This window comes from Carcharodon carcharias, chromosome 19 (assembly GCF_017639515.1).
Source record: "Carcharodon carcharias isolate sCarCar2 chromosome 19, sCarCar2.pri, whole genome shotgun sequence".
NCBI classification, from domain to species: Eukaryota; Metazoa; Chordata; class Chondrichthyes; order Lamniformes; family Lamnidae; genus Carcharodon; species Carcharodon carcharias.
The window spans coordinates 21,325,632-21,338,313 of NC_054485.1; the positions used below are offsets into that span (position 1 = coordinate 21,325,632).

The 12,682-nt window shown below is 43.8% G+C and overlaps 1 protein-coding gene across 3 annotated transcripts in view; it reads right to left on the reverse strand.

Moving 5' to 3' along the window:
• Positions 1-2,761: 2,761 nt before the first annotated feature.
• Positions 2,762-12,682, reverse strand: part of LOC121291878 (prolyl endopeptidase-like) — a 30,657-nt gene continuing 20,736 nt past the window's right edge. For 2 of the 3 annotated variants that reach the window (XM_041213523.1, XM_041213525.1), the window contains exons 13-15: positions 10,552-10,683; positions 9,540-9,696; positions 6,812-8,678 (exon numbers count right to left, since the gene is read on the reverse strand). In XM_041213523.1, the coding sequence (XP_041069457.1) occupies positions 8,387-8,678; positions 9,540-9,696; positions 10,552-10,683 (581 nt within the window). In that variant the 3' untranslated portion in view covers positions 6,812-8,386. Of the gene's footprint in view, positions 3,264-6,811; positions 8,679-9,539; positions 9,697-10,551; positions 10,684-12,682 lie in introns of those variants that run through there. The other variant, XM_041213524.1, reaches the window with a different exon arrangement.

Consider the following 12,682-nt stretch of genomic DNA (forward strand, 5'->3'; position numbering starts at 1 on the left):
TTACCCAATGCTGGAACCCCCAGTGTAGGGAGAAATCTTCTTATTCCTCACTCCCCCACTTGTTGTCGTTGGTCTTGGAGATTCTATCCAATACTAGGAGACTGGCAGAGTTGCTGCGGCTTGAATGTAGCTCAGTACGGGCTTGAGCGAGTAACTCACCATGTCTCTGACTCAGTATCACATTGCACCATGTATTCAGTCTCTGAGTCACTGGGGACCCTCCTTAGTTATTACATCACATTATTAATGATATTCAATGTCCCAACTCCTCTCATTTCCATTTCTAAATGTTGCAAGGACTCCTCTTGTTACTGAGATTCCATCTGCCAAATTCAACCAAATTTAAATGACACACTTGAGCTTTATGTTTTTGCACGGTAGGTTTGGGAGGGAAATTTAAAGCCACTTTATGAATATTAATAAGTTTCAGACTACCTCTATTTAACTAAATTTTACTTTCCCCAAAGGAAATTTTGATCTGAGGGATTTCAAGAAACAGCGGGTAATTGATTAGATTGGGAAATGTCCTTAAAGCAGAGTGACTTAGATTCCAGTTGGACAGTCGTGTGGTTACTACAGCTGGACACTACTAAGGGGGCTACAGCTGGGCAGCTGTAATGGAGCAACAGTTGGCTGATGTACACCCAGCTAGGGAGGAGGGGGCTGAGGGAAGAACAAGCTAGTATTGCTGTTACTAGCCAAGGCACCAAAGTACTTGTAGCACCCAAACCAGTGTGAGCTAATGGATCATAAGGCCAACTATAAGCTGGGCACGTTTGTGAATTTCATTCCTTCATGCTCCGTGTCAGGAAAGGTTTATCGCAATTGCTTGAGTTGCCTTATCTCAAATTAGTTTTGTCCTACCTGGAGCTGAGCTTATGAACTGGCTGCTCCAGGAATTGAGACAGCACAGAAGTTCCTTGACATGGTGATAGTGCTGTCCACTTGCTGAATACTTTGCTTGAGTCCAATAAGAACTTTTTTTTCAATAAATGTTAGCAGGATTTTTACCAAAGTGTGGTAATAGGGACTATTGAGTTGTTCATGCCTATTTTGTATTTTGTTGCATTGGTACATCAGTTATAGTTTACAGACTGACAGCAACGATAGCGACTTCCACTCATGGACTTAAGGACAATCATATCTCATGGAGTCCTATTACCAAGCAGTGAAAAGTTGTAGTTTCAATTTCTACAGGGCAGCAAGGTCAGGAGCAACAGTTCCATTCACTCAGTAGGAGAGCCCAAAATCCCCTTTAGTGCACTCTTGACACCTGCTCTGGTCTTGACCACGGAATTATAATTGGAACTTATGTTTACAATCTGTCAGCAATGTTCTGCAGTTTTTGAGTTTGTGTAAGGGTGGAGTTTGTCTAGACATTCAAAGATAGGTTTACATTGAATGCAAGAATGCACCAAAATGTATCCAACTGTTACCTCTGGGAAAACTCCCACTTTTGTTCTCCACTCCATCAGCTGTAGTCCCACTTAGCGAGTGCTCCTCATCTACCAAACCACCCTCACCCAGCAAGTGCCCTCTCATCCAATGAGTACTCCCCTCAATAGGACTGCACACTGGCCACACCGAAGCAGGGGGAGAACAACAACTTAATCGAACACTGGCCCAATTTCTTTATTGAGAAGTGGAAATTTCTCAATTTGTAATGACATTGTACAGTTGATTTTTAACACAGTTACATGTGCACCTACATGGGGTGGAATTTAAGAGATGCCTGTTAATCAAAGGCCTAGACCAGTTGGCTTAGACTTACTTTCTTACATGCTCTGATGATAAAAACCATTGGGAGTGTTACAGAATGACTGAATTCTAGATTGCACAATGTTCAAAGCACAACTGTATGTTGGAATCCAGGTCACACTGCAGCAGGTACACATCACCAAAGCAAGCCAGTACCTGACCAGAACAACTTTCCAGTTTCACAAGGTCTGTATGAAAAGGTCAGATGGGGGGAGGGGTGGTGGTAGTGTGGATGGAGGTTTGTACCCCAAAAATGGTTCAAACCCTTACCAGTCATATATCACCTTGCTTGTGAAAGCTGAGTCCTTTCCTTTTATATGATTATAGTAGCCCTTTTTTCACATCTTTCACATTCACAATGTGTCGGCTTGATGGGCAACTTTGAATCCCTTGCCAATGGAACCCCTTGCCAATGGAACCCAGTGGCAGTGGAACACGGTGCCCATGGAACACTGTGCTAATGAATGCTGTGCCAATCAGATTGAAGTTTTCTGTCTTCTGCTAAAGAGTTTTATTTTGGAAATTTCACCTTCTGAGAAATAATTGTAAAATAATTCCATGAGCCAGAAACAGCTGATTCTCTTTCACAACCAGACAGTGGGCTGAGAGCAGGGCATTAATTTTTGCAAAACGGCTGATATTTCACCATTAGCCGTAACTAAAAATCCATTACACTATAAGACGCAGGCAAACATGGAACCACGCAAACCCATGCTTTAAGATCCAGACCATGGATGTCTGGAAATCTGCAAACACACATGAACAGCATATCCGTGTCAAAGCCAGAAAAGGAGGGGAGAGAGTGGCTGTGAAAATTGGCAATCTCGTTTTTGAAAAAAAGTAACGTTTAAGTCTGTATGCTGACATCAGTGTGTGCTCACACAGTGCTTGCAGACTATGTTTTAATATATTGTTTTTGTATTTTTATATATTGTAATGTATAACTGCAATCAAGTAACTCAGGATGAAAAGCTCTACTCAGGGACTGTATGAAGCTGTTTCATTTTGGTAGTATAGTGTTTTAATGTATAATCAAACTGGAATGGTACAATTCTGGTGAAAACTGGATCTACCTCTCAGTATTTTCTATACAATGGTAGTTTTCTCTGATAGTCTTTCAGACCATACGTAACTCTATATCTATCTGCTGGTCTGTAACCTCTCAAAAGTGATTAATGACCATTTTTTTAAAAATGTTGATCTCATTGTGTTGAATGGTCCTGTATTTAGAGGGAGTGCAATGGCGAGGGACATCCTGCAGTGGATTAATGGAGAACAAATTTTGATCCAAGTGGGAGATCAGCCACACCTTGCTATCAATCCCCTGAACCACTGCCAGGGTCTTATGGCCCCTCTTGTCTGGCAGGATAGTTCAGTCCTGCTGAATTGAACAGAGATTTAAACGGCTCGCCTCATCCACCGGGGAGGGGGTAGACACACCCGCAGTGGGGCCATAAAATGCAGGTCCATGTATCAAACGAAATTTGCTTTCGCTCTCCTGCAATCTGAAAAAAATTTAAATTCCAACAGAAAGATTGTGTAAATTCAAGGATTAAAGAGCAGCTAGAAAAATAAAGCAAGTTGAAGTTAGCTCAAATCACAGGTTAACTGCAACATGATGAAAATGTATTAACTTTTTGATTCAAAGTTAATTACCTATTGTGATAAAGAATAGTTGTAACACTTCCATTCTTTTAGTCCTTGGTGTATCTGAAAAGGCTATTTATCCACTTCCAATGTTGAGGATCTTACTCTGCAACCTTACCATCCCTGGTTTGACAGTTGCTTTGTCTGACGGCTTTGGCAAGAACTTAAGAACATATGAATAGGAGCAGGAGTAGGGGATACGATCTTTCAAACCTGCTCTGTCATTCAGTAAGATCATGGTTGATGATCTACCTCAATTCTGCTTTCCTGCCCTATCCACATGTCCCTTGATTCCCTTAATGCCCCAAAATCTATCAACCACGGTTTTGAATATACTCAATGACTGAGCATCCATAGCCCTCTGGGGCAGATTTGAAGTTACTACCATGATCTTATTTAGTGGCAGAACAGGCTCGAGGAGCTGAATGGACATGGAACTCCTTGTTCGTATGTACAGAATTCCAAAGGTACTCAACCCTGAGTGAAGAAATTTCTCCTCATCCCGGTCCTAAATGGTCAAACCCATATCCTACAACTTGCCCCCTGGTTCTAAACTCTCCAGCCATCTATCTTTTCAAGTCTTCTAAGAGGAGATCAATGCTTTGGGTAGTTTCCCTCAGATTTAACTATATGCCATGATTAAGGGAGTTTGAATAGAACTGATAGGCTGATGGAATGGATGTGCTCTCTGTTGCCTGTAAGAATCCGAACTGAAATTAATTTTGACAGACTCACACTGTTCGCAATGGGAATGAGCGGGCATTGAAGACGTTGGATAATGGATGGGCAATATGGTTCTTTGAGAGGCTAGTCGGGTGATTGGTGGATCAAATAGGAATGAGGCACAAAATCCATAGGATACAGAGTTAACCAAGATCTACAGAATATAGAGCTAGCTGAGCTCTATAGGGAATATAAGATTATGAAGCTAATCATAATCTGTAGGCTAAAGAGGTAACCTAGACACAAGACATATAGGATATTGATGTAGTTGAGGTCTAAAGGATGTAGAGATAGTCAAGATCTGTTGGATATGTAGTTGACCAACAGTCTATATGACATATAGCTAGCCATGTGCCTATAGAATATGAAGGTCTATGATCCACGTTACTTATGTTTTTGAAAAACAGATAGACAGCCAACAATCCTTAGGGCGTAGTGTTAGTCAAGTAAAAGGATCAACATTTCCTTTTTTTAAAAATTATTTTTTTCTTTAATTGGGTGTCCCACATTATTGATCATTCACTTAGGGAGAGGGAGGCGGTGGGGGGTGCTGGTGGAAGAGGATGGTGCGGGGAGGCAGGTGTTGTTTATTGGCCTTTGCCAGTGAGCTGTATGGCTAACTGCCATCAATGAACACATCTGTCCCTCTTGTCCTGGGCAAAGAGTTCAGCCTGTTGACATGCTGAGGCAAGATAGGGGCTGGTTAGAAAATTGAATGCTTCCCACTTATTGTGCACAGCCATGTTTGTCTTTTGGTCTCCAAAAGATGTTGTCACACTTTACTGCTCGTGAGTAAAATATACAGAGAACCTTAAAACACCAACACCTGAAGCTGCTCACAGTGAGAAGCCAGTGAATAACCTCGAGAAAGTAGCATCAAATAAGAGTTTATCAAATACAAAACTAGCCAAGATCTTTGGACACAGCTATCTCCATCTATCAAATACAGAACCAGTCAAGCTTATTCGATGCAGAGCTAGCCACAATCTATAGGATATAAAGCTAGCCACGATCTATAGATTATAGATTGGATATAGAACTAACTAATATCTGTAGGATAAAATGGAGCTATCAAAAACCTAAGGTCCAAATTTCTCTTATCTTTTCAAAATGCTCATCAGAAAAAGCCAACAATCCCTAGAATATCATACTAGCCACACAAAGGCATAGAGAGCAAAGCTAGATGGGAATCTATAATGACACAGAGCTGATCAGTAACCTGTCCAGTCTGGTGGCAGATGTGGATCACACTGCAGATGTCTGGGACAACTAGAATCACCCCTTTCCTCACTGGGGGCTCACTAGTCTAGCCACTGTTGCACGCCCCTTGTGTCTGTCTACAGTGTCCATTGTGGATGTAAACACTGCTATATTATGCAATAAGTAGAAATGTGTTTAGTGTAAGAGTGATAGAAAGGCATGAAACATTTTAACTCTTTTAGTGCTCATTTGTCTCCCCAAGTCACAGGCTGTGCTCCAGAAAATGAATGTTTCATGCCATTTATGTAGTGAAGCGACAAGGGTGTGCACAAATCGTGTACACTTTTCATTTTGAATAACTATACAGAGCTACCTCAGAATAGGTTTAATATGTTACTGTAACTAAAGAGTGGAACTCACAAAAGGAATATACAATTTCCTTGGGTTTCCCCCAATCTCTTTCTAATTGCTCCTGTGAATAAGACGGATGTGAACACTTTTTTGTGCTTGTCTTGTATGTATTGGTATAGTTACCTAGACACCCAGTAGAATTTGTTACTTATTCTCCTAAAAATGTGATATTTATATATATCGTGTTTACCTTTTTTTTTGAACACATTTTTAAGACATTGTTTACAGATCAATGGACAAACCAAAGGATGCGGTTGAGATTGTACAGGAAGAAGTGACGGGAGAATGTAGCATCGTTTACTGCTAGTAACCAAAGCATTGCAGCCCCGATGGGTTACAACCGCTGTTGTAACCATGAAATGCTAAGGCTGTGTGAGGGCCCATTGAGTGCCAGGGAACAATCCAGAACTGTAACACATTTTCAATAAGTGAATTATAACATGATTTGAAATGAAAATTGGATTAAAAAAGGATTGTGTTTTGTGTATATTTTCTTGTCGGTGTTTTTATTAATCCTCTGTTCGTTTATAATATGTGTTGTATATTTCATTAACTTAAAAAAACCCTGTGTAGTACTAATGATGCAGTGAGAGAGAGGATTTGCATTTATATAGCACCTTCCATAACTTTGGGATGTCTCAAGTGCTCTATAGCCAAATGAGCACTTTTTGTTTTAAAATGTGGTCACTGTTGTAATGTAAGCAGTGACAGTCAAAGTTGCATATCGCAAACTCCCACAAACAGAAATTACATAATGACCGGATAATCTCTTTTTAGATGACTGTGTTGGTTAAAGGATTAAAATTGGCCCAGACATCAGAACTCCCCCTTACTCTTGTTTATATAGTTTTGAGACATCCACAGGCCCAGTCCTAAAGATTGAAACGTATCATTCTTGGCTCCATCCCTCATATCCATCTATACCTTCTTCTTGCCATGTATTCCCCTAGTTCCCTCTACAATTGACTGACATTATCCCCATCTCCTGTATATCTCTGGGCAACCTGTTCTGTATTTTCACCGCACTCTGTACTTCAAATTGCCACCATTCTTAGTTCTTTAAAAAGAAAAATTTGACTCGGTATGGCTGTTTATTTCATTCTTTAGTCAGGCACAATCTCAGACAAATGTTGTCTACAAGCTTTCTGAATCAACATTGTTATTACAAGCATTAGCACTGGTCCAAGAAGAGGTAACTCAGTGTTAGTGAATGTCCCAATCAAGACAAAAAAAGATTTGCACTTATATAGTGTCTTTCACGACTTCAGAACATCCCAAACACTTCACAGGCAATGAAGAACTTTTGATTTGTAGCCACTGTTGTAATGTAGAAAACATAACAGCCAATTTGTGCGCAGCAAGCTCCTATAAACAGCAATGAAGTTAAATGACCAGATTACCTGTTTTAGTGATGCTGCTCGAGGGAGAAATGCTAGCCAGGAGACCAGGTGGAACTCCTGCACTTCAAAGTGTTATGGGATCTTTAACACTCACCCATGAGTGCACAAGGGACCGTGACATGCTTTAGATGATGAATTAGCTTAAAAGTTTTCATTGAATGAAGGCCTCTGAACCTAGAAAGAACCAGTGGAACTGTGTGCAAAACATATGTTTGTATATCATCCTGCACAGATGTAAATGTCCCAAAGTGCTTCCTATGCTCTGGATGAGCAGTAGGCATTGAACACGAGACCATTTAAAGGAGATGATTGAAATCAAGGCCAGAAAGCCAAATTTTAAGGAGGGAAAAGTGTTAGCAAAACTGGGGGTGGAGGGGATGGCGGCAAGTGATTTGACAATGGAATTTCAGATTGCAGGGTTGTGGGGCCTCAAGGCTACCTATCAAGGGTGGTGGGAAGATTGCTGGTTCTAATAGCAATACCAGAGTTGCACCTCCCTTCTCAACCAACATGTATGAACACACAAATGGTGGGCAGGAATAAACCAGCTAATTCATCAAGCCTAGGCCCCCGACTCATGAAGGCTGAAGGGGAACAGCGTTGGGGTAATGTTACTAGACTAGCAATCCAGAGGCCTGGGCTAAGGCTCTGGGGACACAAGTTCACATCCCACTATAGCAGTTGGGGGGATTTAAATTCAATTAATCAATAAATCTGGAATAAAATGCTAGTTGCACTAATAATGATCATGAAACTACCGGACTGTTGCAAAAACCCATCAGGCTCACTCATGCCTGTTAGGGGTGGAAATCTCTCCTTACCTGGTCTGACCTACAAGTGACTGCAAACACACAGCGAATTAGCTGACTCTTAACTGCGCTCCAAAACTGTAGGTCACTGTCCATCACCAGCTCAAGGCTGATGGGGAATAAATGCTGGCCCTGCCAACAACTCTCGCATCCCAGGAACAAAGAAAATTGCTGACGCCTTGAGACTTGACATCTGCGGCTTAACCCCAGGACAAAAGAAATAAATCCATGATCAATAACAGGAAAAATTCTCTGGAAAATTCCTCCCTGACCCCCTCAGGTAATGGGAATGCAGGCTAAGAGAAAAGGCACAGAAAGAAGAGGGGGAGAAGAAACTAAAGAGGGGGACACAACACTAAAACAATCCAGTGTTTGTCAGTCCACTTCTTAAAACCAGTAGTCACCTTTTATTTTACTTCGGGCTAGGACAGGCCTCCCTCACTCCACCCAGTCCAGCTGCAAGCTTTCAGCAATGAAGGCAAAGATGTCTGTCTCTTCTTCGATCACCTTGGTGGTGGGTTTTCCAGCCCCATGCCCAGATTTGGTGTCAATCCTGATTAGGAGAGGTTTCTTCTGATGGGCACTGCGCCCCACTTTGTGCTGCACGGTGGCGATGAACTTCAGAGAATGAAGTGGCACTACCCGGTCGTCATGATCAGCAGTGAGCAGCAGCATGGCTGGGTACTGGACACCTCCCTCTGGTACCTTGACATTATGGAGTGGAGAATATCTGGAGAGAGAAAAATAATTAACAATCCTTATTGTTAAAAGATTCCCACTTCCCCTCCACCCCTTTATTTGGTAACGGCTCTGTAACTGGCCTCATCACCAAATGGGTGAGGAAAATGCACACATGCAAATGGTGTGGGGGTGGGAGTCAGGAGGAGCACAGTGACCACTCCTTCCAGTTTAAATAAAAATATTCTTTCATGGGATGCGGGCGTCGCTCGCAAGGCCAACATTCATTGCCCATCCTTAACTGCCCTTGAACCAAGTTGCTTGCCACACCATTTCAGAGGGCCATGAAGAGTCATATGTAGGCCACTAGATTTCCTTCCCTAAAGGGTATTAGTGAACCAGATGGGTTTTTACAATTGACAATGGTTTCATGGTCACTGTTACCGAGACTAGCTTTCAATTCTAGATTTATTAATTGAACTTAAATTCCTCCAGCTGCACAGAATCACAGAATCACACAGTGCGGAAGAGGCTCTTTGGCCCATCGAGTTTACACTGACACATGAGAAACACCTGACCCTGGCTTTGTTAGATTACTGGTCCAGTGACATTACCACTATGCCACTGCCTCCAGTCTTTCAAAACATATGCTCCAAGGTCACCCCAAGATGAATGGCATTTGGGTAAGGTAACCAGAGGGCAGTCCAGCCACAGAACTGAACCCCAGCAATAGTATCCCAGTGATAACCTGTACATGGAGCTGTAACCCTCTGAAATTCAACTGAGGGCCCCATCATACTAGTAGAGGTTCCCCATTACGGATGGCACATGTTTATTAGATTTATATTTGCTACCAGCTCCATGTCTAATGATACCAGGACTAAGATACCAGCCACTCCCAGAGCTCACTCACTTGATGAGCCAGTCAAACTGCTCCTTTTCATCGGAACAGCCATAGTCAGAGGTCCAGGCGTGGCCGATGGTAAACTTGTGGAACTTGAGCATGTCCATCACACCGACTTCAGCAACTGCACAGCTGAACAGGTCAGGTCGCTGGTTCACGCACGCACCTGAAGGAGAGATACTGTGATCATAAAGTGCTTATATATCATGGAGTGAAGTTGAGGGAGGCCATTCAACCCATTTAGCTCTTCCTTCCATAGAAACTTACAGTTGCCCATTACATCTCCTAATTGCCTCTCCTCTATGACTCCAGACTTTATTTCAATCTTAAGCCAAGACTATTCCAGGTAATGATCACACTTTGAGTGAAGTGCTGCTGACATTAGTGTTGAACTTGCCTTTTGGCAGTCTGTAAATATGTCTCCCTTGTACTTAACTTGAAATAGTGCTGAGGATTAACACCTTCTACTCCACTTGGTCTTCCACTCACCTCTATCATGTGCCCTACGATAAAGAGTTTCTCCTACCCTTCCTCCATTACTATGTCCATTGACAAAAGGGTTTTGTTTTGTGTCTCTTCTCTGCATTATATATATTACTTGGCTTTTGCCTTGTGCCTCCGTGGCTGGAATTGCATGCAGCACTAACCTCAGCATGATTGAGCATCAGTATGATAGCATCAGACTTAAATCTACTGATCTGGCAATGGACCTCAATGCTAATCATGCCAAAATCCTCACATGCACACTTTCCAACAGGAGCCAGTAGATGGCAATCTGGAGCTGATTTTCCTGTCCCCTCACGCTAACCTAGGCTTGCTAAAGCTGACAACTTTATCTCCACCATGACTTTCTGGAATCATCTACTGCATTGACTAGGATTGGTACGTGATCATTTCTGGACCGAATGGTTCCGTTCCAATACAGTTTGTTTAGTTCTGGACTTTGCTTGTGCCATGTACAAGCGACACTGCATATTAAATATCATCATGACTCATTTCACTCAACCCTGAGGATCCCTACCGACGAGCAGGCCCCCGTTGGAGCCTCCACTGATGGTGAGCTTCTCTTTGCAGGTGAATCCCTCCTGGATCAGGTACTCGGCTGCACACTGGAAATCATCGAAACAGTTCTGCTTCTTAGCCAGAATCCCAGCTGCAGAGAATTAGAAAACAAAAAAAACAGGTCACACACGGGAATGGGGGCTATACCCAATGGGCGGAATTTAATACCCTCCCCTGTGATGAGTTTGGTTGGTGGGGGGCATTTAATCGGTTGGGAAGGTGGCTGCCTTCCTGCCTCCAGTCTGATTAAGTCCATAGATGGCCTTTCTGCACCACACCCCTCCCCCCCAGCCAATTAGCCCAGAGGCGGGCAGGCAGCTCACCACGAGGAGAGCACGGCAAGCAAACCCATGCAGGACTGCTTGTGGGCTCCCTGGGAGTCCATTGTTCAAAGAGTCTAGAACCAGGGGTCACTGTTTAAAAATAAGGGGATGCCCATTTAAGTTAGAGATGAAGAGAGTTTCTTTCTCTCAGAGGATCCTGAGTCTTTGGGACTCTGTTCCTCAAAAGGCGGTGGAAGCAGGGCCTTTTAATATTTTTAAGGCAGAGCTAGATAGATTCTTAATAAACAAGGGGGTGAAAGGTTGTTGGGGTAGGCGGGAATGTGGAGTTGAGGTTACAATCAGATCAGCCCTGGTCTTATTGAATGGCGGAGCAGGCTCAAAGGGCTGGGCGGCTGACTCCTGTTCCTAAATTATATGTTCGAGAAAAGGAACTTAATGCCTGATCGCGAAACCTGGCATTGGAAAGGCTGGGGAGGCGGGGAGTGGGGGGGGTCGGGGGGGGGGGGGGGTGCGGCGGCTGAGGGCCGGCCATTTTGCTGACCCTATCCCTCTGTCAACCCTCCCATTCCACAACAGTCCGTCACATGCGCCCTGCCTCCCCCACCCCTGCCAACCCCCACTCACCATCACCATCACTCACCTGTGGCCTGGGATCCAGTGACAATCCTAGGTCTCAGGTGGTTACGTTACTAGCAGCAGACACTGCCTCCCCAGAGGCGCTACCTTCAGTGGAGCTACCAGCCTCTCATTGGCCAGCAGCTCTCAGTGGGAAGGACTTCCGTCCAGTGCTGTCCAATTAAGTTTCCGAGTGCCACTTAATTCAGTGGGACTTCTCTAAAAGAGGAGACGCAGGGCTCTCGCTGGCTCTCCAGCTGGCAGACGAGACCCCCCGTCACCTCCGTTAAATACCGCCCAGTGATACTGTTCCCACTTGTGAGTCATGAGGTGAGGGGTTCGAGCCCTAAGTCCGGCCAATCCCAAATTGTGAGAGCTAGAATCTGGTCTTTAAATACTAGGTTGACACCTCATGACGGGACCTGCATTGGGTTGGGTCAAAGTGACCAGTGACTGAGGGATAGTATTCCTGCCTCTTGAGTCTGAAGTGTTGGGTCACTCCAGGCAGGCTCAGCTGGAGACTGGAGCACCAAATACTGGATTGACATCCACCGGGGAAACTTGTGTCCAATTAGTTTGAATGTATTCTTTCCCCCCCACCATCAGAAAGTTTAAATGGGCTCTTTATCCTTGCTTGCAACCTACCGTAGGGAAAGATTAACGCCATGAGGAAGACCGTGTGAAACTGCCTCAGCTATTCTTCCTTAATAAATGGTTCAAGAGTTTCATGAATGACACTTGGCTGGGACCAGCCCCAAGGGCAGAACTCCAAGGCTGGATGGATATTTGGGATGTCTCACCGGTGGGCCAGGTGGTAGGGTGGTGCAAGAGTAGCACTGTCTCCTCCAAATCATACCTCATCCCAGCATGACACACATTAGCAGTTCCTTAACTGTCACTGGGTTAAATTCTTGCAATTCCCTACCTCATGGCATTATGGGAACACCATTGCCAGAAAGACGGCAGTGGTCCAAGGAGAAGGCCCATCACCACCTTCTCTGCACAACTGGGGATAGGCAATAAATGCTGGTCTTGCCAGTGACCCTTACATCCTGAGATTAAATAAACAAAAATGACTGAAGAACTCCAAGTGAGACAAGGTGCTGGTGTTCACCTGTGACACACCCACACAACGAGTTCTTAACCAAGGTTCACTTTTGGACTAGACTATTTGGTTTCTGACTGACCTGT